This window comes from Centroberyx gerrardi, chromosome 9 (genome assembly GCF_048128805.1).
Source record: "Centroberyx gerrardi isolate f3 chromosome 9, fCenGer3.hap1.cur.20231027, whole genome shotgun sequence".
NCBI lineage: Eukaryota > Metazoa > Chordata > Actinopteri > Beryciformes > Berycidae > Centroberyx > Centroberyx gerrardi.
The window spans coordinates 20,885,223-20,906,513 of NC_136005.1; the positions used below are offsets into that span (position 1 = coordinate 20,885,223).

General features: G+C 47.1%; 1 protein-coding gene across 2 annotated transcripts in view; it reads right to left on the reverse strand.

Moving 5' to 3' along the window:
• Positions 1-236: 236 nt before the first annotated feature.
• The window catches only part of dspb (desmoplakin b), a 28,435-nt gene continuing 7,380 nt past the window's right edge, over positions 237-21,291 (reverse strand). The window contains exons 13-24 of one of the 2 annotated variants that reach the window (XM_078285721.1): positions 21,014-21,140; positions 20,576-20,762; positions 19,644-20,110; positions 19,325-19,503; positions 18,951-19,089; positions 18,292-18,485; positions 18,038-18,200; positions 17,821-17,904; positions 17,597-17,704; positions 16,959-17,057; positions 14,741-16,567; positions 237-13,601 (exon numbers count right to left, since the gene is read on the reverse strand). In XM_078285721.1, the coding sequence (XP_078141847.1) occupies positions 951-13,601; positions 14,741-16,567; positions 16,959-17,057; positions 17,597-17,704; positions 17,821-17,904; positions 18,038-18,200; positions 18,292-18,485; positions 18,951-19,089; positions 19,325-19,503; positions 19,644-20,110; positions 20,576-20,762; positions 21,014-21,140 (16,225 nt within the window). In that variant the 3' untranslated portion in view covers positions 237-950. The remainder of the gene's footprint in view (positions 13,602-14,740; positions 16,568-16,958; positions 17,058-17,596; positions 17,705-17,820; positions 17,905-18,037; positions 18,201-18,291; positions 18,486-18,950; positions 19,090-19,324; positions 19,504-19,643; positions 20,111-20,575; positions 20,763-21,013; positions 21,141-21,291) is intronic. The other variant, XM_078285722.1, reaches the window with a different exon arrangement.

A 21,291-nucleotide genomic window follows, 5' to 3' on the forward strand; every position in this document is an offset into this window, starting at 1 on the left:
GATATGTGCAATCTCTTAACAGTGATGCTGAGATGTTGACATGTACTGTATTTGTGAGATTATGCACCTATTAAATCAATTTTGTCTTGGTGCTCTTAAAACAGCTAGCTACCAATTGAGGAACATTCATATTAATCATATCTTATATGAATGGATCAAAAGTGCTTTGTTTGGATGATAACAGTGACCATGAATGCATGAGCAATCAGGAATACAAATGACCACAGAGATTTATTTAAAGATTAACTTTTATTTTGAGATATAGAGAAATAGTTACAAAACTAGAAGCACTAAATTGCAGAACCAAATGGTCAACAACCGATTCAATTTCTAACAATACAAAATTATAGTTAAGCCAGTATAAGCAATAGAAATGACCCCACCTTACATACCTCCCTGCACAAAATAGGCACATTTAGATTTCAAATAAATGTAAATGTTACACCAATATGTTACCAAAAAAGCAAAGCTTAAAAACAAATCAAATTATTTTCTATGAAGATTCTGGAAAATACAATTGAAATACATTTACATAAGCAAACAATAAGATGGCAATAATTTCTAGGCCTAGTTTAGGAGTAAAGCCAATTATTTTAAACATACATTGTATTTTCGATCCAAACAGCCCAGAATGGCTGTCATCCTTGTCTTTTCTTTTTATTTTTCACACAAACATATCTTTGGGACTTTTCTTTTACAAATCACATAATTTTGAACTACAACAGTTTTTATTATTAGTACAGCAACACTAAGCTAACCTAAAACTATGCAAGGAGTATAAGAGTTTAAGACATTAATCATGTAGGCCTATATTTGTCCTCATATACAACGCACTCATTCTTTGCAGAACTTGTGATATACTCTGAAAAAAGTCCAATAGGACTAAATGCAGATTCATTTGCTAGGCAAGAGCAGTGTGCAGGACCTTTTCTTACTTGATCTTTAATGCATCAGCAGGTAGATTTGGAGGTGAAGGTGGTACGGCTGTAGCTGGTACTACTGTAGCGGTTGGTAACTGAGGAGGAAGGGGAACCTAGGTCCACACTGCTCCTGCGGGAGCCCAGTCGTGAGCCACTCCTAGAGCCTGTGCTGGATCCTGGGGCAGAGGAGACATTGTAGGGACTGCTGATACCTCTGGAGGACATAGATGATGCCTGGAGCATTTTCACCCCAGTGTTTTCCTCCACCAGGCAATTATCCATAGCCTCCTTGTAGGAGATCTTAAGTTTGCTCTTGGGGCATGTTAGGTTCTTTGTGTAGTGTCTGGTGTCTTGGAGTTTCTGTGCAGCTCTCCCGTCCAGCCAGCCCATTTTCAAAGCATCCTCTATGGTCCTCCTACAGCCCAGTTCTGGGTCATACAGCCCCCCTGTTACAAACTGGAACTCCATGAACCTCTGGCCTGCCTCATATGGCAGCCACATCTCCTTCATGGCTTCAGCAGCAGACATCTTCTTCTTGGTTTTTATATTTTCAAAGCCAACGTAGGCTTTTTGGGCAGGCTTGAGCTTATTGGCCATGTCTTCATCTATTATGCCCTGGCGAGATGCCTCTTGGATGCTGAGCCTACGGCCATTAATGGGATTCACAATGCCTCCAGTGCAGGCCTGGGCCTCCAGCAGTCTCTGGGCAGTAATGGAATCCACCAGGCCACGATTTAGAGCCTCAAAAATGGATATTTTCTCTAGAGTCTCTGTGTCAAACATGGCGCCCACTGGATCCTGTTCACCCACTGTTTCAACAGGGGAGGTCAGGGTGACAGAAACACTGGATATGTGCTTCAGGGAGTCAGGTGGGTTTTGATCTCCACTGCTGATTGTGGTGGTGCGCCCTGTGATTGTGGTAGTTTTTGTTGTGGTCAGCTTGGACAAAGTAGGTGATGAAGGTGTTGATGAGACTGATGATGATGTCATAGAAGATAGAGCTGTCGCTGCTGAGGTTCTTGTAGTTGATAATGATGATGATGATGATGATGAAGATGATGATCTGAGTTTGGACTTGTTGGTGATGATATCTGCAAACTGAGTAAGAGTGATGCTATGGGAGCGGTACTGATCAAAGACTGATCTATCAATTACCCCCTGTTCCAGCAGCTCAGTGATGTCATACTCTTTACCAGTCTTCCTGTCAATGATAACTAACCGTGAAGAACCATCTGGAGCAGTGATGGTGATCTCTTCCCACTCACACTCCTGCCCTGACAGCTCCAGGAAGGTGTCATAGTCAATAAGCCCCCTGTCATATGCTTCACGTACTGTCATCTCTTTATTAGTGTCTGGGTCCACAATTACCACTCTCCTCTTACGCAGAGTGTTCTTCTGAGTAGACTGTTGTTGCTTCTTCTTGTCTACGATGGGCAACAGGACAAGGCCAGTCTTCTTATCTGTGATACAACGTTTCTTAAGCTCCAGATAGGTCAGGTTTTCCTGTGTGTTAGGATCGAAGAAGCCCTTAGTGTCAACCCCTTCATCAGTCAGGATTTGGTTCATCTCCTCATCAAAGTAACCTCTTTTGTAGGCCATTTCTACATCAATACGGTGGCTCTGTTTAGGATCAATGATGCCACCGCTGGCAATCTGGGCCTCTAGTAGGCGGATACCATGACCCTTCTCAACTAGACCCTTCTCTATGGCCTGGAAAAGGGAGATAATCTTGTCTGTACCTGGCAGTTTGTAACCAGTCACAGCCCTCTCTGCTGATAGTAGCTTGTCCTTGAACTCTGGCCCAAAGAGTCCTTTTTTGTAGGCATCACTGACAGTCAGGTAAAGGTTGTTGACAGGATCAACTACAAAACCTGAGGCAGCCTGAGCCTCTAGTAGTTCCAGAGTGGTCCCAGGTCGCAACAGTCCCTCTTTCATAGCCTGATAGATGGGCATGATCTTTTCACCGGCCTCATCATATACCCCTGAGATGCAAGTGGAGCCTCTCAAATAGGAGCGCAGGCGGAGCTCAATATCCTGGCTGGTCAGTTTACCCTCTCTTAGTTGGTCCACATCAGAACGCTCCAGAAGGTTGGCATCCACCAAGTCAATGACTGACACCTGGTCCCTGAGCCCCTGGACAGTCAGTGGCTTTTTTGGTGCAGGGAGAAGCAACAGGCCAGTGCTTAAATCTGCCTTGCATTTTTTCTTCAGAGACACATAGCTAGTCACTTGTTGAGTGTCTGGGTCTAGGTAGCACTCAGGACACTGATTCAGGGCTTGGTACAAATCATCATCTATAAGATCCCGGTCCATAGCTATGTCTTTGGGTAGGTACACACTGAGGACAGGGTCCAAAATTCCCCCAACAGATTCTTGAGCCTGAAGCATACGTACAGCTGTGTCTCTGTCAATTAATCCCTTCCTCATGGCCTGGCCTGCTGACAGGAGCTTGGCTGTGTTCGGGTCCCGGTAACCCACAGCAGCAGCCTCAGTGGCCAACAACTTATTTTTATCCTCCTTATCCACCACTCCTCTGGCACATGCCTCCTCTACTGTCAGCTTCTTGTTAGTTCTGGGGTCTATGATGTGGCCTGTGGCGGCCTGAGCTTCCAATAGCAGGTCAGCACTATCAGAAGACATGATTTTCTCTTTCTTTGCCTCTATAAAAGACATTTTCCCTAGAGGTCCAGCTGCTACCCCAGCAATAGATCCTGTCCCCTTCAAATAGATCTTCTTGTCCACAGACACGTCTGGGACAGTTTTCTCACCTTTCACTAACTGGTTAAATGTTGGCTTGTCCAGGACCCCACAATCAAGCAACTGCTGTGCTGTGACTGGCTTGCGGACACCATCAAAGATCAGCTTGGATGGGTCTAGCTTCTCAGCGATAGGCAGAAGTAGCAGGCCCGTGTGAACCTCTGTCTTGCATCTTTTCTTCAAAGCCCCATAGCTGGAATTCAGCTCAGTTTCTGGGTCCAGGTAACACTCAGAGTTCTGCTTTAGAGCTTGATAGAGATTTTCATCTAAAAGGTTGCGCTTTATAGCTGTGTCTTTAGGGAGGAACACACTGAGGATGGGATCTAGAATGCCCCCCACAGACTCCTGGGCCTGCAGCAGGCGTAGCCCAGTCTTCTTGTCAATTAGTCCCTTCTTCATGGCCTCAAATAATGAGACAGGTTTGGCTGTGATAGGATCTTTGTAGCCCACAGCAGCAGCTTCTGCTGCTAACAGTCGAACTCTATCCTTATTATCCACCACTCCTCTTGCACATGCCTCCTCTACTGTCAGATTCTGGTTAGTTTTGGGGTGAGTGATGTGGCCTGTGGCGGCCTGAGCATCAAGTAGCAGGTCAGCACTATCAGAAGATATGTATTTCTCTTTCTTTGCCTCTGTAAAAGACATTTTCCCTAGAGGTCCAGCTGCTACCCCAGCAATCGATCCTGTTCCCTTCAGATAGACCTTCTTGTCCACAGACACGTCTGGGACAGTTTTCTCACCTTTCACCAGTTGGTTAAATGTTGGCTGGTCCAGGACCCCACAATCAAGCAACTGCTGTGCTGTGACTGGCTTGCGGACACCATCAAAGATCAGCTTGGATGGGTCTAGCTTCTCAGTGATAGGCAGAAGTTGCAGGCCTGTCTGGAGCTCTGTCGTGCATCTTTTCTTCAAAGCCCCATAGCTAGCATTCCGCTCAGTTTCTGGATCCAGGTAACACTCAGGGTTCTGCTTTAGAGCTTGATAGAGGTTTTCATCTAAAAGGTTGCGCTTTATAGCTGTGTCTTTAGGGAGGAACACACTGAGGATGGGATCTAGAATGCCCCCCACAGACTCCTGGGCCTGCAGCAGGCGTAGCCCAGTCTTCTTGTCAATTAGTCCCTTCTTCATGGCCTCAAACACTGAGAGAGGCTTGTCTGTGCTAGGATCTTTGTAGCCCACAGCAGCAGCTTCTGCTGCTAACAGTCGATCTCTGTCCTTATTATCCACTGCTCCTTTTGCGCATGCCTCCTCTACTGTCAGCTTCTGGTTAGTTTTGGGGTCAGTGATATGGCCTGTGGCGACCTGAGCATCAAGTAGCAGGTCAGCACTATCAGAAGACATGATTTTCTTTTTCTTTGCATCTGTAAAAGACATTTTCCCTAGAGGTCCAGCTGCTACCCCAGCAATTGATCCTGTCCCCTTCAGATAGACCTTCTTGTCCACAGACACGTCTGCGACAGTTTTCTCACCTTTCACTAACTGGTTAAAGGTTGGCTTGTCCAGGACCCCACAATCAAGCAGCTGCTGTGCTGTGACTGGCTTGCGGACACCATCAAAGATCAGCTTGGATGGGTCTAGCTTCTCAGTGATAGGCAGAAGTGGCAGGCCCGTGTGAACCTCTGTCTTGCATCTTTTCTTCAAAGCCCCATAGCTGGCATTCTGCTCAGTTTCTGGGTCCAGGTAACACTCAGAGTTCTGCTTTAGAGCTTGATAGAGGTTTTCATCTAAAAGGTTGCGCTTTATAGCTGTGTCTTTAGGGAGGAACACACTGAGGATGGGATCTAGAATGCCCCCCACAGACTCCTGGGCCTGCAGCAGGCGTAGCCCAGTCTTCTTGTCAATTAGTCCCTTCTTCATGGCCTCAAACACTGAGAGAGGTTTGGCTGTGCTAGGATCTTTGTAGCCCACAGCAGCAGCTTCTGCTGCTAACAGTCGAACTCTATCCTTATTATCCACCACTCCTCTTGCACATGCCTCCTCTACTGTCAGATTCTGGTTAGTTTTGGGGTCAGTGATGTGGCCTGTGGCGGCCTGAGCATCAAGTAGCAGGTCAGCACTATCAGAAGATATGCATTTCTCTTTCTTTGCCTCTGTAAAAGACATTTTCCCTAGAGGTCCAGCTGCTACCCCAGCAATCGATCCTGTTCCCTTCAGATAGATCTTCTTGTCCACAGACACGTCTGGGACAGTTTTCTCGCCTTTCACTAGTTGGTTAAATGTTGGCTGGTCCAGGACCCCACAATCAAGCAACTGCTGTGCTGTGACTGGCTTGCGGACACCATCAAAGATCAACTTGGATGGGTCTAGCTTCTCAGTGATAGGCAGAAGTGGCAGGCCCGTCTGGAGCTCTGTCGTGCATCTTTTCTTCAAAGCCCCATAGCTGGCATTCCGCTCAGTTTCTGGATCCAGGTAACACTCAGGGTTCTGCTTTAGAGCTTGATAGAGGTTTTCATCTAAAAGGTTGCGCTTTATAGCTGTGTCTTTAGGGAGGAACACACTGAGGATGGGATCTAGAATGCCCCCCACAGACTCCTGGGCCTGCAGCAGGCGTAGCCCAGTCTTCTTGTCAATTAGTTCCTTCTTCATCGCCTCAAACACTGAGAGAGGCTTGGCTGTGCTAGGATCTTTGTAGCCTACAGCAGCAGCTTCTGCTGCTAACAGTCGATCTCTGTCCTTATTATCCACTGCTCCTTTTGCACATGCCTCCTCTACTGTCAGCTTCTGGTTAGTTTTGGGGTCAGTGATATGGCCTGTGGCGGCCTGAGCATCAAGTAGCAGGTCAGCACTATCAGAAGACATGATTTTCTTTTTCTTTGCATCTGTAAAAGACATTTTCCCTAGAGGTCCGGCTGCTACCCCAGCAATTGATCCTGTCCCCTTCAGATAGACCTTCTTGTCCACAGACACGTCTGGGACAGTTTTCTCACCTTTCACTAACTGGTTAAATGTTGGTTTGTCCAGGACCCCACAATCAAGCAGCTGCTGTGCTGTGACTGGCTTGCGGACACCATCAAAGATCAGCTTGGATGGGTCTAGCTTCTCAGTGATAGGCAGAAGTAGCAGGCCCGTGTGAACCTCTGTCTTGCATCTTTTCTTCAAAGCCCCATAGCTGGCATTCTGCTCAGTTTCTGGGTCCAGGTAACACTCAGAGTTCTGCTTTAGAGCTTGATAGAGGTTTTCATCTAAAAGGTTGCGCTTTATAGCTGTGTCTTTAGGGAGGAACACACTGAGGATGGGATCTAGAATGCCCCCCACAGACTCCTGGGCCTGCAGCAGGCGTAGCCCAGTCTTCTTGTCAATTAGTCCCTTCTTCATGGCCTCAAACACTGAGAGAGGTTTGGCTGTGATAGGATCTTTGTAGCCCACAGCAGCAGCTTCTGCTGCTAACAGTCGAACTCTATCCTTATTATCCACCACTCCTCTTGCACATGCCTCCTCTACTGTCAGATTCTGGTTAGTTTTGAGGTCAGTGATGTGGCCTGTGGCGGCCTGAGCATCCAGTAGTAGGTCAGCACTATCAGAAGATATGCATTTCTCTTTCTTTGCCTCTGTAAAAGACATTTTCCCTAGAGGTCCAGCTGCTACCCCAGCAATCGATCCTGTCCCCTTCAGATAGACCTTCTTGTCCACAGACACGTCTGGGACAGTTTTCTCACCTTTCACTAGTTGGTTAAATGTTGGCTGGTCCAGGACCCCACAATCAAGCAACTGCTGTGCTGTGACTGGCTTGCGGACACCATCAAAGATCAACTTGGATGGGTCTAGCTTCTCAGTGATAGGCAGAAGTGGCAGGCCCGTCTGGAGCTCTGCCGTGCATCTTTTCTTCAAAGCCCCATAGCTGGCATTCCGCTCAGTTTCTGGATCCAGGTAACACTCAGGGTTTTGCTTTAGAGCTTGATAGAGGTTTTCATCTAAAAGGTTGCGCTTTATAGCTGTGTCTTTAGGGAGGAACACACTGAGGATGGGATCTAGAATGCCCCCCGCAGACTCCTGGGCCTGCAGCAGGCGTAGCCCAGTCTTCTTGTCAATTAGTCCCTTCTTCATGGCCTCAAACACTGAGAGAGGTTTGGCTGTGATAGGATCTTTGTAGCCCACAGCAGCAGCTTCTGCTGCTAACAGTCGAACTCTATCCTTATTATCCACCACTCCTCTTGCACATGCCTCCTCTACTGTCAGATTCTGGTTAGTTTTGGGGTCAGTGATGTGGCCTGTGGCGGCCTGAGCATCCAGTAGCAGGTCAGCACTATCAGAAGATATGCATTTCTCTTTCTTTGCCTCTGTAAAAGACATTTTCCCTAGAGGTCCAGCTGCTACCCCAGCAATCGATCCTGTCCCCTTCAGATAGACCTTCTTGTCCACAGACACGTCTGGGACAGTTTTCTCACCTTTCACTAGTTGGTTAAATGTTGGCTGGTCCAGGACCCCACAATCAAGCAACTGCTGTGCTGTGACTGGCTTGCGGACACCATCAAAGATTAACTTGGATGGGTCTAGCTTCTCAGTGATAGGCAGAAGTGGCAGGCCCGTCTGGAGCTCTGCCGTGCATCTTTTCTTCAAAGCCCCATAGCTGGCATTCCGCTCAGTTTCTGGATCCAAGTAACACTCAGGGTTTTGCTTTAGAGCTTGATAGAGGTTTTCATCTAAAAGGTTGCGCTTTATAGCTGTGTCTTTAGGGAGGAATACACTGAGGATGGGATCTAGAATGCCCCCCGCAGACTCCTGGGCCTGCAGCAGGCGTAGCCCAGTCTTCTTGTCAATTAGTCCCTTCTTCATGGCCTCAAACACTGAGAGAGGCTTGGCTGTGCTAGGATCTTTGTAGCCTACAGCAGCAGCTTCTGCTGCTAACAGTCGATCTCTGTCCTTATTATCCACTGCTCCTTTTGCACATGCCTCCTCTACTGTCAGCTTCTGGTTAGTTTTGGGGTCAGTGATATGGCCTGTGGCGGCCTGAGCATCAAGTAGCAGGTCAGCACTATCAGAAGACATGATTTTCTTTTTCTTTGCCTCTGTAAAAGACATTTTCCCTAGAGGTCCAGCTGCTACCCCAGCAATTGATCCTGTCCCCTTCAGATAGACCTTCTTGTCCACAGACACGTCTGGGACAGTTTTCTCGCCTTTCACTAACTGGTTAAATGTTGGCTTGTCCAGGATCCCACAATCAAGCAGCTGCTGTGCTGTGACTGGCTTGCGGACACCATCAAAGATCAACTTGGATGGGTCTAGCTTCTCAGTGATAGGCAGAAGTGGCAGGCCTGTGTGAACCTCTGTCTTGCATCTTTTCTTCAAAGCCCCATAGCTGGCATTCCGCTCAGTTTCTGGATCCAGGTAACACTCAGGGTTCTGCTTTAGAGCTTGATAGAGGTTTTCATCTAAAAGGTTGCGCTTTATAGCTGTGTCTTTAGGGAGGAACACACTGAGGATGGGATCTAGAATGCCCCCCGCAGTCTCCTGGGCCTGCAGCAGGCGTAGCCCAGTCTTCTTGTCAATTAGTCCCTTCTTCATCGCCTCAAACACTGAGAGAGGCTTGTCTGTGCTAGGATCTTTGTAGCCCACAGCAGCAGCTTCTGCTGCTAACAGTCGATCTCTGTCCTTATTATCCACTGTTCCTTTTGCGCATGCCTCCTCTACTGTCAGCTTCTGGTTAGTTTTGGGGTCAGTGATATGGCCTGTGGCGACCTGAGCATCAAGTAGCAGGTCAGCACTATCAGAAGACATGATTTTCTTTTTCTTTGCCTCTGTAAAAGACATTTTCCCTAGAGGTCCGGCTACTACCCCAGCAATTGATCCTGTCCCCTTCAGATAGACCTTCTTGTCCACAGACACGTCTGGGACAGTTTTCTCACCTTTCACTAACTGGTTAAATGTTGGCTTGTCCAGGACCCCACAATCAAGCAGCTGCTGTGCTGTGACTGGCTTGCGGACACCATCAAAGATCAGCTTGGATGGGTCTAGCTTCTCAGTGATAGGCAGAAGTAGCAGGCCCGTGTGAACCTCTGTCTTGCATCTTTTCTTCAAAGCCCCATAGCTGGCATCATGCTCAGTTTCTGGGTCCAAGTAACACTCAGGGTTCTGTTTTAGAGCTTGATGGAGGTTTTCATCTAAAAGGTTGCGCTTTATAGCTGTGTCTTTAGGGAGGAACACACTGAGGATGGGATCTAGAATGCCCCCCACAGACTCCTGAGCCTGCAGCAGGCGTAGCCCAGTCTTCTTGTCAATTAGTCCTTTCTTCATGGCCTCAAACACTGAGAGAGGTTTGGCTGTGCTAGGATCTTTGTAGCCCACAGCAGCAGCTTCTGCTGCTAACAGTCGATCTCTATCCTTGTTATCCACCACTCCATTTGCACAAGCTTCCTCTACTGTCAGCTTTCGATTAGTTTTGGGGTCAATGATATGGCCTGTGGCAGCCTGGGCATCCAGCAGTAGATCTGTAGTGTCTGAGGGCAAAAGATTCTGTTTCTTGGCTTCTGCCAAAGACATTTTGCCTTGACGTCCAGCTACCACCCCAGCAATGGGCCCAGTCCCCTTCAGACTAACCATTTTGTCCACAGACACCTCTGGGACCGTTTTTTCCCCTTTCTCTAGCTGGTTAAATGTTGGCTTGTCCAGGACACCACAGTCAAGCAACTGCTTAGCTGTAACTGGCTTTCGAACACCATCAAAGACCAGTTTGGAGGGGTCTAGCTTCCCAGGGACAGGAAGAAGGAGAAGGCCTGTATGGGGCTCTGTCTTACATCTCTTTTTCATTGACAAATAACTGACACCCTGCTCATTTTCTGGGTCCAGGTAGAGCTCAGGCCTCTGATTCAGAGCACGGTACATGTCCTCATCAATTAGATCACGCTCCATGGCTGTGTCTTTGGGAAGGAACACACTGAGGATGGGATCTAAAATGCCCCCTACAGACACCTGGGCCTGCAATAGACGCAGTGTTGCGTTCTTGTCAATCAGTCCTTTTTTCATGGCCTGAAATACTGAAATGGGCTTGCCTGTGCTACGGTCACGGTATCCCACAGCAGCAGCCTCTGCTGCCAGCAACCTCTGTCTGTCCATCTCCTCCACTACACCTTGATTACATGCCTCATCCACTGTCAACTTCTGATTAGTTCTGGGTTCGATGATGTGGCCTGTGGCAGCCTGAGCATCCAGTAGCAGATCAGCGCTATTTGGAGGCAGGAGATTCTCTTTCTTGGCTTCTGTGAGGGACATTTTGCATTGGGGTCCAGAAATGGACCCTGTACCTTTCAGACCTTCAACTACGACCCCAGCTATTGGTCCAGTCCCCTTCAGACTGATCTTTTTGTCCACAGACACCTCTGGGACAGTTTTCTCCCCCTTCTCTAGCTGGTTAAATGTTGGCTTGTCCAGGACACCACAGTCAAGCAACTGCTTAGCTGTAACTGGCTTTCGAACACCATCAAAGACCAGTTTGGAGGCGTCTAGCTTCTCTGGGACAGGAAGAAGCAGAAGGCCTGTGTGAGGCTCTGTCTTACATCTCCTCTTCATTGACAAATAACTGACACCCTGCTCACTTTCTGGGTCCAGGTAGAGCTCAGGCCTCTGATTCAGAGCACGGTACATGTCCTCATCAATTAGATCACGCCCCATGGCTGTGTCTTTGGGAAGGAACACACTGAGGATGGGATCTAAAATGCCCCCTACAGACACCTGGGCCTGCAACAGACGCAGTGTTGCGTTCTTGTTAATCAGTCCTTTCTTCATGGCCTGAAATACTGAAATGGGTTTCCCTGTGCTACGGTCATGGTATCCCACAGCAGCAGCCTCTGCTGCCAGCAACCTCTGTCTGTCCATCTCATCCACTACACCTTGATTACATGCCTCATCCACTGTCAACTTCTGATTAGTTCTGGGTTCGATGATGTGGCCTGTGGCAGCCTGAGCATCCAGTAGCAGATCAGCGCTATTTGGAGGCAGGAGATTCTCTTTCTTGGCTTCTGTGAGGGACATTTTGCGTTGGGGTCCAGAAATGGACCCTGTACCTTTCAGACCTTCAACTACGACCCCAGCTATTGGTCCAGTCCCCTTCAGACTGACCTTTTTGTCCACAGACACCTCTGGGACAGTTTTCTCCCCCTTCTCTAGCTGGTTAAATGTTGGCTTGTCCAGGACACCACAGTCAAGCAACTGCTTAGCTGTAACTGGCTTTCGAACACCATCAAAGACCAGTTTGGAGGGGTCTAGCTTCTCTGGGACAGGAAGAAGGAGAAGGCCTGTGTGAGGCTCTGTCTTACATCTCCTCTTCATTGACAAATAACTGACACCCTGCTCACTTTCTGGGTCCAGGTAGAGCTCAGGCCTCTGATTCAGTGCACGGTACATGTCCTCATCAATTAGATCACGCTCCATGGCTGTGTCTTTGGGAAGGAACACACTGAGGATGGGATCTAAAATGCCCCCTACAGATTCCTGGGCCTGCAACAGACGCAGTGTTGCGTTCTTGTCAATCAGTCCTTTCTTCATGGCCTGAAATACTGAAATGGGCTTGCCTGTGCTACGGTCACGGTATCCCACAGCAGCAGCCTCTGCTGCCAGCAACCTCTGTCTGTCCATCTCATCCACTACACCTTGATTACATGCCTCATCCACTGTCAACTTCTGATTAGTTCTGGGTTCGATGATGTGGCCTGTGGCAGCCTGAGCATCCAGTAGCAGGTCAGCGCTATTTGGAGGCAGGAGATTCTCTTTCTTGGCTTCTGTGAGGGACATTTTGCATTGGGGTCCAGAAATGGACCCTGTACCTTTCAGACCTTCAACTATCACCCCAGCTATTGGTCCAGTCCCCTTCAGACTGATCTTTTTGTCCACAGACACCTCTGGGACAGTTTTCTCCCCCTTCTCTAGCTGGTTAAATGTTGGCTTGTCCAGGACACCACAGTCAAGCAACTGCTTAGCTGTAACTGGCTTTCGAACACCATCAAAGACCAGTTTGGAGGCGTCTAGCTTCTCTGGGACAGGAAGAAGCAGAAGGCCTGTGTGAGGCTCTGTCTTACATCTCCTCTTCATTGACAAATAACTGACACCCTGCTCACTTTCTGGGTCCAGGTAGAGCTCAGGCCTCTGATTCAGAGCACGGTACATGTCCCTATCAATTAGATCACGCTCCATGGCTGTGTCTTTTGGAAGGAACACACTGAGAATGGGATCTAGAATGCCCCCCACAGACTCCTGGGCCTGCAGCACACGCAGTGTTGTGTTCTTGTCAATCAATCCTTTCTTCATGGCCTGAAATACTGAAATGGGTTTCCCTGTGCTACGGTCATGGTATCCCACAGCAGCAGCCTCTGCTGCCAACAACCTCTGTCGGTCCGCCTCATCCACTACACCTTGATTACATGCTTCCTGCACTGTCAACTTCTGATTAGTTCTGGGGTCAATGATGTGGCCTGTGGCAGCCTGAGCATCCAGTAGCAGATCAGCACTATCTGGTGGCAGGAGATTTACTTTCTTGGCTTCTGTAAGGGACATTTTGCATTGGGGTCCAGAAATGGACCCTGTACCTTTCGGACCTTCAACTACCACCCCAGCTATTGGTCCAGTCCCTTTTAGACTGACCTTCTTGTCCACAGACACCTCAGGGACAGTCTTCTGCCCCTTCATGAGCTGGTTAAATGTTGGCTTGTCCAATACACTACAGTCAAGCAACTGCTGTGCTGTGACTGGCTTGCGAACACCATCAAAGACCAGCATGGAGGGGTCCAAGGCTGGAGGTTCTCTAAGGCTCTTCAGCTCAGTCTCCATGGTTTTTCTGACAGTAGTCATCTCTGTAAGCTCTTTTTGGAGTTCCTCCTCTAGCCTCTGGAAATGATCTTTGTCCTGGTCTGACAACTTCAGTTTCAGCAGCAGAGCATCTCTCTCCTTCACCATCTCACTGTACTGAGACTGAGTGGATTGGATCAAGGCTGTTGTCTGCAGAAAAACAAAATTATAGTTCAGAGAGGAACAAAGAGGACAGAAAGAAAGGGTGGGGGTGGGAGAGAGAGAGAGAAAAGGTCAGGTAACTTGCAACACCACTTCAAGCATATGTCAAATGAAACTGTGACAGGACTCAAAATAAAATGTAATTCACTATCATAAATTACTTAGCATTCTACTTTGCAAATTACTCAATTCAATTCACTTCAGAAAACATGAAAAACACACTGACATACAGGATTGGGAAGTAACAGTATACATGTAATGGAATTACAGTAATCACATTACAGTTTGAGTAGTATAATTCAGTAGAATATAATATTGATTACAAATTGCAAATAGGTAATAATTTTCATTGTGAAAGTAACCTTCCCAATCCTGCATATATTGACAAACATGCCATATCTACACTACATTGTTTATATCACAACTACACAAATTAAACAGACCAACTACACTATTACATTATTCAGATTTGGAGAGCTACTGTCTACCATCTGCAATTTGAGAAAACAACAGTATTACAATGTAAAGCTCCGGAAAGGGAAATTAAATACTGCCAATCTTAATCCAGTGGGCTCAAAATGCAAGGTGCACAGGTGCACCCAGAATGTCTTTTAGGAAACTGTGGAAATTAAGTGGACATTGTGTAAAATAAGCTTTTCCAAATTGCAGATTGTATCTTAAAAAGATTAAGATAATGCAGGATGAAACAACACAATTAAACAATGATGAATGCACTGTATGTTTAGACCAGTGGACTGGTGGCAGTGATGACACTGACATGGTTGATCATTCTGGACAAAACAAGCAAAGGCAAAAAAGCATGCTGATTGCAAATTATTGGACAGTGTGGGCAGGGAGACAGGGGGTCGGGCAGGTTGGCAGGCAGAGACATAGATCACATTTGCATGCAAATGGGTGGCATGCAAATGTGTTTAAACACATACAATGACTATGTGTTCAAATCAGAGTCAAAGAGTAGGAGGCATCTACAGGGCATCTATAGGTGTTCCAGCATGCAAGCGAAAGGTTTGTCTACAGACAGTGGTAGCTATTTGATTTTTCCAACTTAGGACTCTGATTTGGAAAGATGAGAGCAGTCCAGGACTAAGTGCCAAACTTCCATGTACCTCGATGGCCTGCTTTTGTATTTTCTCTATCTCCATCTTGAGTTTCTCCCTCTCTGAGGAGAGCTCTGAGACCAGGTTCTGGTAGTCTAGACTGCTGCGGGTGCTACTCTGCAGCTGCAACTCCAAGGCAGTAATTTGGGAGGACAGCTCAACATCACTCCCCTGTTTGGATCTCAGGAGCTCCTCTTTATCATGTCGTATTGCCCTTAGCTCCTCCTCCAGCCTCAGCCTCTCTTTGGTCAGTGTTTCTGTCAGCTCCTTCAGCCTTTGAAGCTCAGCAGAGTTCTCATTCAGTGCCCTACTCTTCTCCTCTATAGTTTTGTAAAGGCTCTCATTGCGGAGATTTGCCTCTTTGACTCGTGCCTGCTCCTGGTGGAGTTGTTGCTGCAGGGCCTTCAGCTCAGCGCTCAACTGGGTCATACGCTCTGTAGAGGCCTTGTTTTGTCTCAAGCTCCTCTCCAGCTCCTCCTGCAACTTATGCTGCTCCTCTTCTCCTCTCTTTTCTGAAGCATTGGCTTGTTCTTGGCTGTGGCGTAGAGTGGTGATGGTGCTGGTGTACTCCCTCATGGTCATGGTGGTCTGTTCCAGCTCTGTTTCTACCCGCCTTCTTCTGGTTACTTCCTCTTGATTGGTCTTCCTCAGATTCTCCACCTGGCTCTCCAGCCCATCTCTGACAACTTGAAGGTCCTTGATGCGTCCCTGTAACCTGGTCACATTCTGTTCAACTCTGCTCCGCTCACTGCCCTCCCTCTCCAGCTGCAAGCGCATCTTCCCAAGCTCCTCCTCACACTCCCTCAACTGGGCCACAGCCATGGAAGAGCTAGCCAGCTTGAGCTGTAGCTGGGCCAAGGTCTGTTCCAGCACAGCCTGCCCTTCCTCTGTGGTTCTCCTTCTGCGGGTCTCCTCCTCTAGGCTGTGTGTTAGGTAGGCCAGCTGCTCATTCTTCTCCTGCAGACTCTTAGTGACCTCATCCAGCTCCTCCCTGTGCTGGCTGCTTTCCTCCTCTCTCTGCCTAATCAGCACCTCCACTTGAGCCTCCAATTCTCTCCTCCTGCGACCCTCCTCTGTGATAACAGAGCGCTGACTGTGAGCCTCTTCCTCTGCCCTCCTCCTATGTTCCTCAGTTTGGTTGATAGACAGTTGGAGCCTCATAAGCTCCTCCTCCAGATTTCTCCTCTCTGCCTCCATCCTGTCACACTGCAGCTGGATCTCGACTGTGTCTTCTGCCCTCTGGGCTGCCAGCCTCTGGATGTCTGTGCGACTGATGTGGATCTGGGATTCGTAGCTGAGCTTTAGGTTACTGATCTCCGCACTGCATTGGCTCCTTACCTTTGACATCTCCAGCTGAAGCTCCTTGATCCTCGATGCTTCCTCAGCCAGCTGCCGACGCAGCTGTTCAACCATGCGCTCCTTGTCTACCACACTCTTCTCCACCTCCATCTTGGCCCAGTTCACCCCCTCAAGCTCCTTCTGCCTCTTCCTCAGAACCGTCTCATACTCCTCCTGCTGCTGTGAGTAGCGCTCCTCTGCCAGCCTTCTCTTCCTTTTTTCTTCCTCAATCAAGTAGTTGAGACGAGCCACCTGGTCGTGGAGGTCTGCCAGCTGGCTATGAGTGGAGTCTAGGCTGTCCTGGGTGGCACTGCACTGCAGAGCTGTGTCTCTCTTAACCTCCTCTATCGACAGCAGCTGGTCCTGGGACTGGGACAGCTCCAGTTGGTAGCGGGAAATTGCCTCCTCCAGCGACCGGTTTTTGGTATTGCGGTCTTGGGCGTCCTCCCTCAGCAGGCGAAGCTCTTCCTCTAACAGGTCAATCCTAGTGTTACGAATCTGGAAGTAAGACACAACAAAGATGAATGTGGAGCTAGATTCAAGTATATTTATTTCACATATTAGCAATTCAAGTACATTTCAATGTTATAGAATGAAATCCTTCCATCTCCAAAAAAAAGCCAACTTTTCAGGGATTGAGAAAAACATTCAAATTTCTGACTGACCACCATATATTTGAAATAATGGGTTTTGAATGGGTTTCATTGGTCTTAGATTAATGGAAATTAATCAGCACACAATAGGACTTCCAAGTTGTCTTAAAACAAAAAGTAATAAAAAACAACAAAAAACTATCAAAACTAGAGTTCTGAGGTTTCCACAACAGTGGTAATTTATTTTACACAATAGATGGTGACTTTACTGAAGCCTAAGGTGATGATATCAGTACCTTGAGCTCCTCCATGTTTTTGAGCATTTCTCCCAGGTATTTGTAGTAGTCACCAGATAGGGTGAGCAACTCCATGTAACGGGTCTGCAGCAGAGTAGCCTGGGACAAAGACACAGCATACTCAGCATCATTATCATGCATTAACATTATCAGCACAGTAAACAGATAATCAATTTATATCTATCTAGTCTCCTCATCTAGTCGTGATAGTTTGAACAAGGGTCTTTAATGGTTGGGACCAAAACTGGATGATGGAAAATGAATCTAGACTGAAAATGGTCAATACTACTCAATTCATTGTTTTCATTGTATCATGCCACTGCCCATCTCTCTCTCTCTCTCTCTCTCTCTCTCTCTCTCTCTGTGTATCGCCTTCTTTCTGAGATTATATATAATTTATTACAAAATACTTGATTGTTTTTTTCTGTTTGTAAGTAAATGTGCTGCTGCTGTCATGGCCGAGTGTCACTTGGAAACAAGGTCATTGATCTTAACCGGACTAAGCTAGATAAATAAATAAATGACAAAAGTTAGATATGCCAGTTACTGATGGGTCCCCACATGCCAAGAGTTGTTTCAGTGTTTTAATAAGCCTGGGTCCCAGGGTTAGAGACTACATTTCCTAAGTGTGCCGTTACCTCCTGAGTAAGATCCATAGAGGGAGACTTCAGCATGGTCCTCTTGATGGGGATGTTAAGCAGAGTCTCCAAACCAGAGCTGTATGAGGCAAGATCCACTTCATAGTCCTGAAAAAACATAGTAAAAACACTTATGTACATAGAATGAGTACCAGCAACATAAAGTGAAAAGCAAAGTTTTTGATGAGTTTGAAATGACCCTGTATATGTGTAGACCTCCTTACCTTGATAGAGTTCACACAAGTCTCAGTGTCCCTCAGCACACTCTCCACTGTCTCCCTCTTCCCTTTAATCTCTGTATTCAGTGCCTTGAGAACACAATAATATAAAGATGTCAGTTGTTCAGTTGTTTGCTGAAGTAACACACATGAACATGAACCCGTAATGTTGATAACAAGGTAAGCAAGTTGATTGACGGTAATGAAGAGCTGAACAGCAGACCTTCTGATTGTTAATACGGTCACTGAGAGATTGGAGGTCTTCTATCTTGGTGGCCTGCAGGGAATCCTGTCTTTTCCGTGTGGTACTAATCCACTCACTGAGGGAGGTACTGGTTCGCTTGTAGTGCTGCAGCTGAGGCAGATACAACTCCAGATCCTGAAGCCTGAGAAAGGAAGTACAAGTAAGTGTGTGTGTGTGACTGTGGGTGTTTGTACGTGTGTGTGAGCGTGGCTGCGTGAGAGATGGAGACGTACCTGGAGTCCATCTGGCTCCGGATGCGTTTCCAGCGGTCTGACAGCAGGCCAACCTGCTCACTGTATTTGGACAGCATCATGTCACACCTGTGGTTGGGTCCGCACACTTGGCCGTTCCAATGGCTCACCTTGCTCAGCTCTGCCTCCATGGAGGCAAAAACGTCCCTCTTCTGATCCAACTCTGCCTTCATGTTCTACACACAACCAAAATGCATGAAACGCCAGTCAAAAGTGGCGTGCCAAGCCAGCTATCGGTATACAGAAGGGCACCTGTTAAATGTATTGTAACAATGGAGAATCATGAGATATGAATAGCAACAGGATGGAACCTCCTGGCCTTATTAAATCCATTACGTGAACCCCTCTCACAGAAGCTTTGATATGCCACCAGCTTCTCTAATTCAAACTGATGGGCGGCATCACTGAGCCATGCACTAACAGGCACTGGTATTCTGTCCCAGCTGCAGCCTGCCAGGTATGCAGCCGAGTGCAATAGCCATGTGTACATGGTGCAGGAGAAATAGCTAGAAAAAAGATAGTTTGCACACCTGATGCTTTATCACATGTAATATCAGTAATAAGCTAACTAAAACACCAAGCCAAATTGCTTGTTGCAAAACTGCCGTGATTTCTACAATAAGCAATGCGTTATGCAGTACCTTCAGGGTGAACATGTAATCCTCCACTTCACCAGGCGACAGGGAAGTTGTCTCTTTCTCCGTCAGTCTGGCCTCATGAACTTTCACTATGTCCTCAGCCCGCACCACACTCTCCAGCAGATCCCTTAGAGCCCGTAGCCTGACGGAGAGAAAGAGAGGAGGGAGGTGGAGAGAAACTTAGCTTTCACAAAGATGAGGTACAGTGCATTAAATTTTCATTTCTAAGTGATGTGTGAGAGGTATGCATATTTGTTGGAGTAGCTCCTTTTTATTTGTTAGTTTAATTGTGCGTGTGTGTGCGTGTGTGTGTGTGTGAGAGAGAGAGAGAAACTGAGAGAGAGGATGTGTGTGTGTGTGTGTGTGTGTAGGCCTACCTCTGTAGGTAGGCTGACGAGCTGCTCTCTAGACTGCCCAGTCTTTGGTTGATTACACCAACCTCACTGCGGAGGAACTGGGCTTTGTCAGAATCACTCATGCCCTCCAGCTCCTTCAAAATACGCTCCTTCAGACGCAAGTACTCCCCACGGATAGAGTCGATGTCATGCTGCACTGTCTGCAGAAAAACATACGCACATATAAAGTTATTTCAGTGAACTCAACATGGCGGCAGTATGTGAAATGTGACGAGGTTATTATTTCATGCTTGTTAACACATGCTTCTCCGTTTGCTCCTGTGAATGCGTGTGTGTCTACCTCCAGCTGTACGATCCTAAGGCCACAGTCGTGCACTCCGTCGTCTCCCAGACAGATGTGAATGTGCTGAGTCAACGATCCCTCGGCCGCCTCCAGCCTCATTCTGAGCGCTTGCAGCTCCGATAAGCTGTGGGAGGAAGAGTAGGAGGAGGAGGAAGAGGAGGAGGAGGACACTAGGATCTTCCTCTTGACTGGCTCTGCCTTGGTCACTTTCACTACTTCCTTCTTGATCGCCTGTTCTTTATTCACCACCTCTCTCTTCACCTCTGTTTTCTTCACCTCCATTTTTCTTACTTCCACTCTCCTTCTTTCTTCTTCTCTCCTCCTCACCTCCTCCTCGGCGGCGGCGGCGGCGGCAGCAGCGGCCTGCTGCTGGTGCTGCTGGTGCTGCTGCTGCTGTATAATAATCAGTTGGTGTTGGCGCTGCTGCTCGGCCTGCTGTGCTTCTATTTGTTCTTGTTGCACACCTAAGAGAAGACAGAGGATGTGTTTTGGTAGAGGAAAACAGACCTAATTCTAATTCTCTAGTCCTGTATGTGTACAAGATTATCTTTCAAATCAGTAGTGACATCAGTACAGGTTAATATTGTGAAAGGGCTTTAGAGTTAAAGACTAAAGATTTAAAGAGAGACTGGACCCAAAAGTGGGTTGTGCTAAGATTTAAACGATTCCTCAAATTAATCCAGTTGAAATGGAATCCAAAGCTACTAGCTGTATTGTTGCCAATGCCTTTCCAAAAACCTGCAATGCCAGTTAAGTGATATAAACTACGGTAGGTTAGCATATGAGAAACAATGTAAATTCATTTAAATTACCCTGCATACTAGCCAGAAAAGAAACATTTGGGCCACAAGAAAAAATACATTTTAAAAATGTGGGTCGCTAGGAAAAAAAAGGACATTTAGAGTACAGTATAGTTCAGCAATACTGACTGTAAGCAGGCAGCTGCACCACCAGTTGGTCATAGTGGGCCTGGGCTCCAGTGTATTGGTTCTCAATGCTCCTCTTGTCCTCATCAACAAACATCTGGGAGCCATGGGAGCTAAGCTTGAACTCCTCGTAGTGAGTCTCAAGGCTCTTGATAATTTTGCGGTACTCCTCAGGACGCATACGGGCCAACTGGACACACATACATGCACATACACACACACACACACACACACACAGACAGAGGACAACATTTTATGATTTAGTGTCTAAACAACAACAGAAATTGAGAAGACACAAGCTTCACCACAAATTATATGAAAATATTACGCAACTGTTTTTTTCAGAGGCAAAAACTTTTCAAATCATATATCATTGTGAAGGGGTTGGTGCCATGTGCTATAATAGCTAGGCTGGTCTGGTTTCTAAATGACAAGACTCACCATGGAGATGGTGAGGGAGTTGATGCGTTTAATATCCAGGAGACAGTACTGCCAGGAGATGAGACTCTTAACGTTGATGTAGAGCTGGTTCCATATCGTCAGGATGGCTTCATAGTACTGCTCATTCCTTTTGACAACAGACAGATACAACATAAACCTTAAGTCACGGCAAAAGCTTTTCTTGATTTTTTAAATTAATTGTATCTATCTCTTGACCCAGACTCATGAAACAACTTTTGTCACGAGGACCAAAAAGAAACAGACATATGACCCGTTTC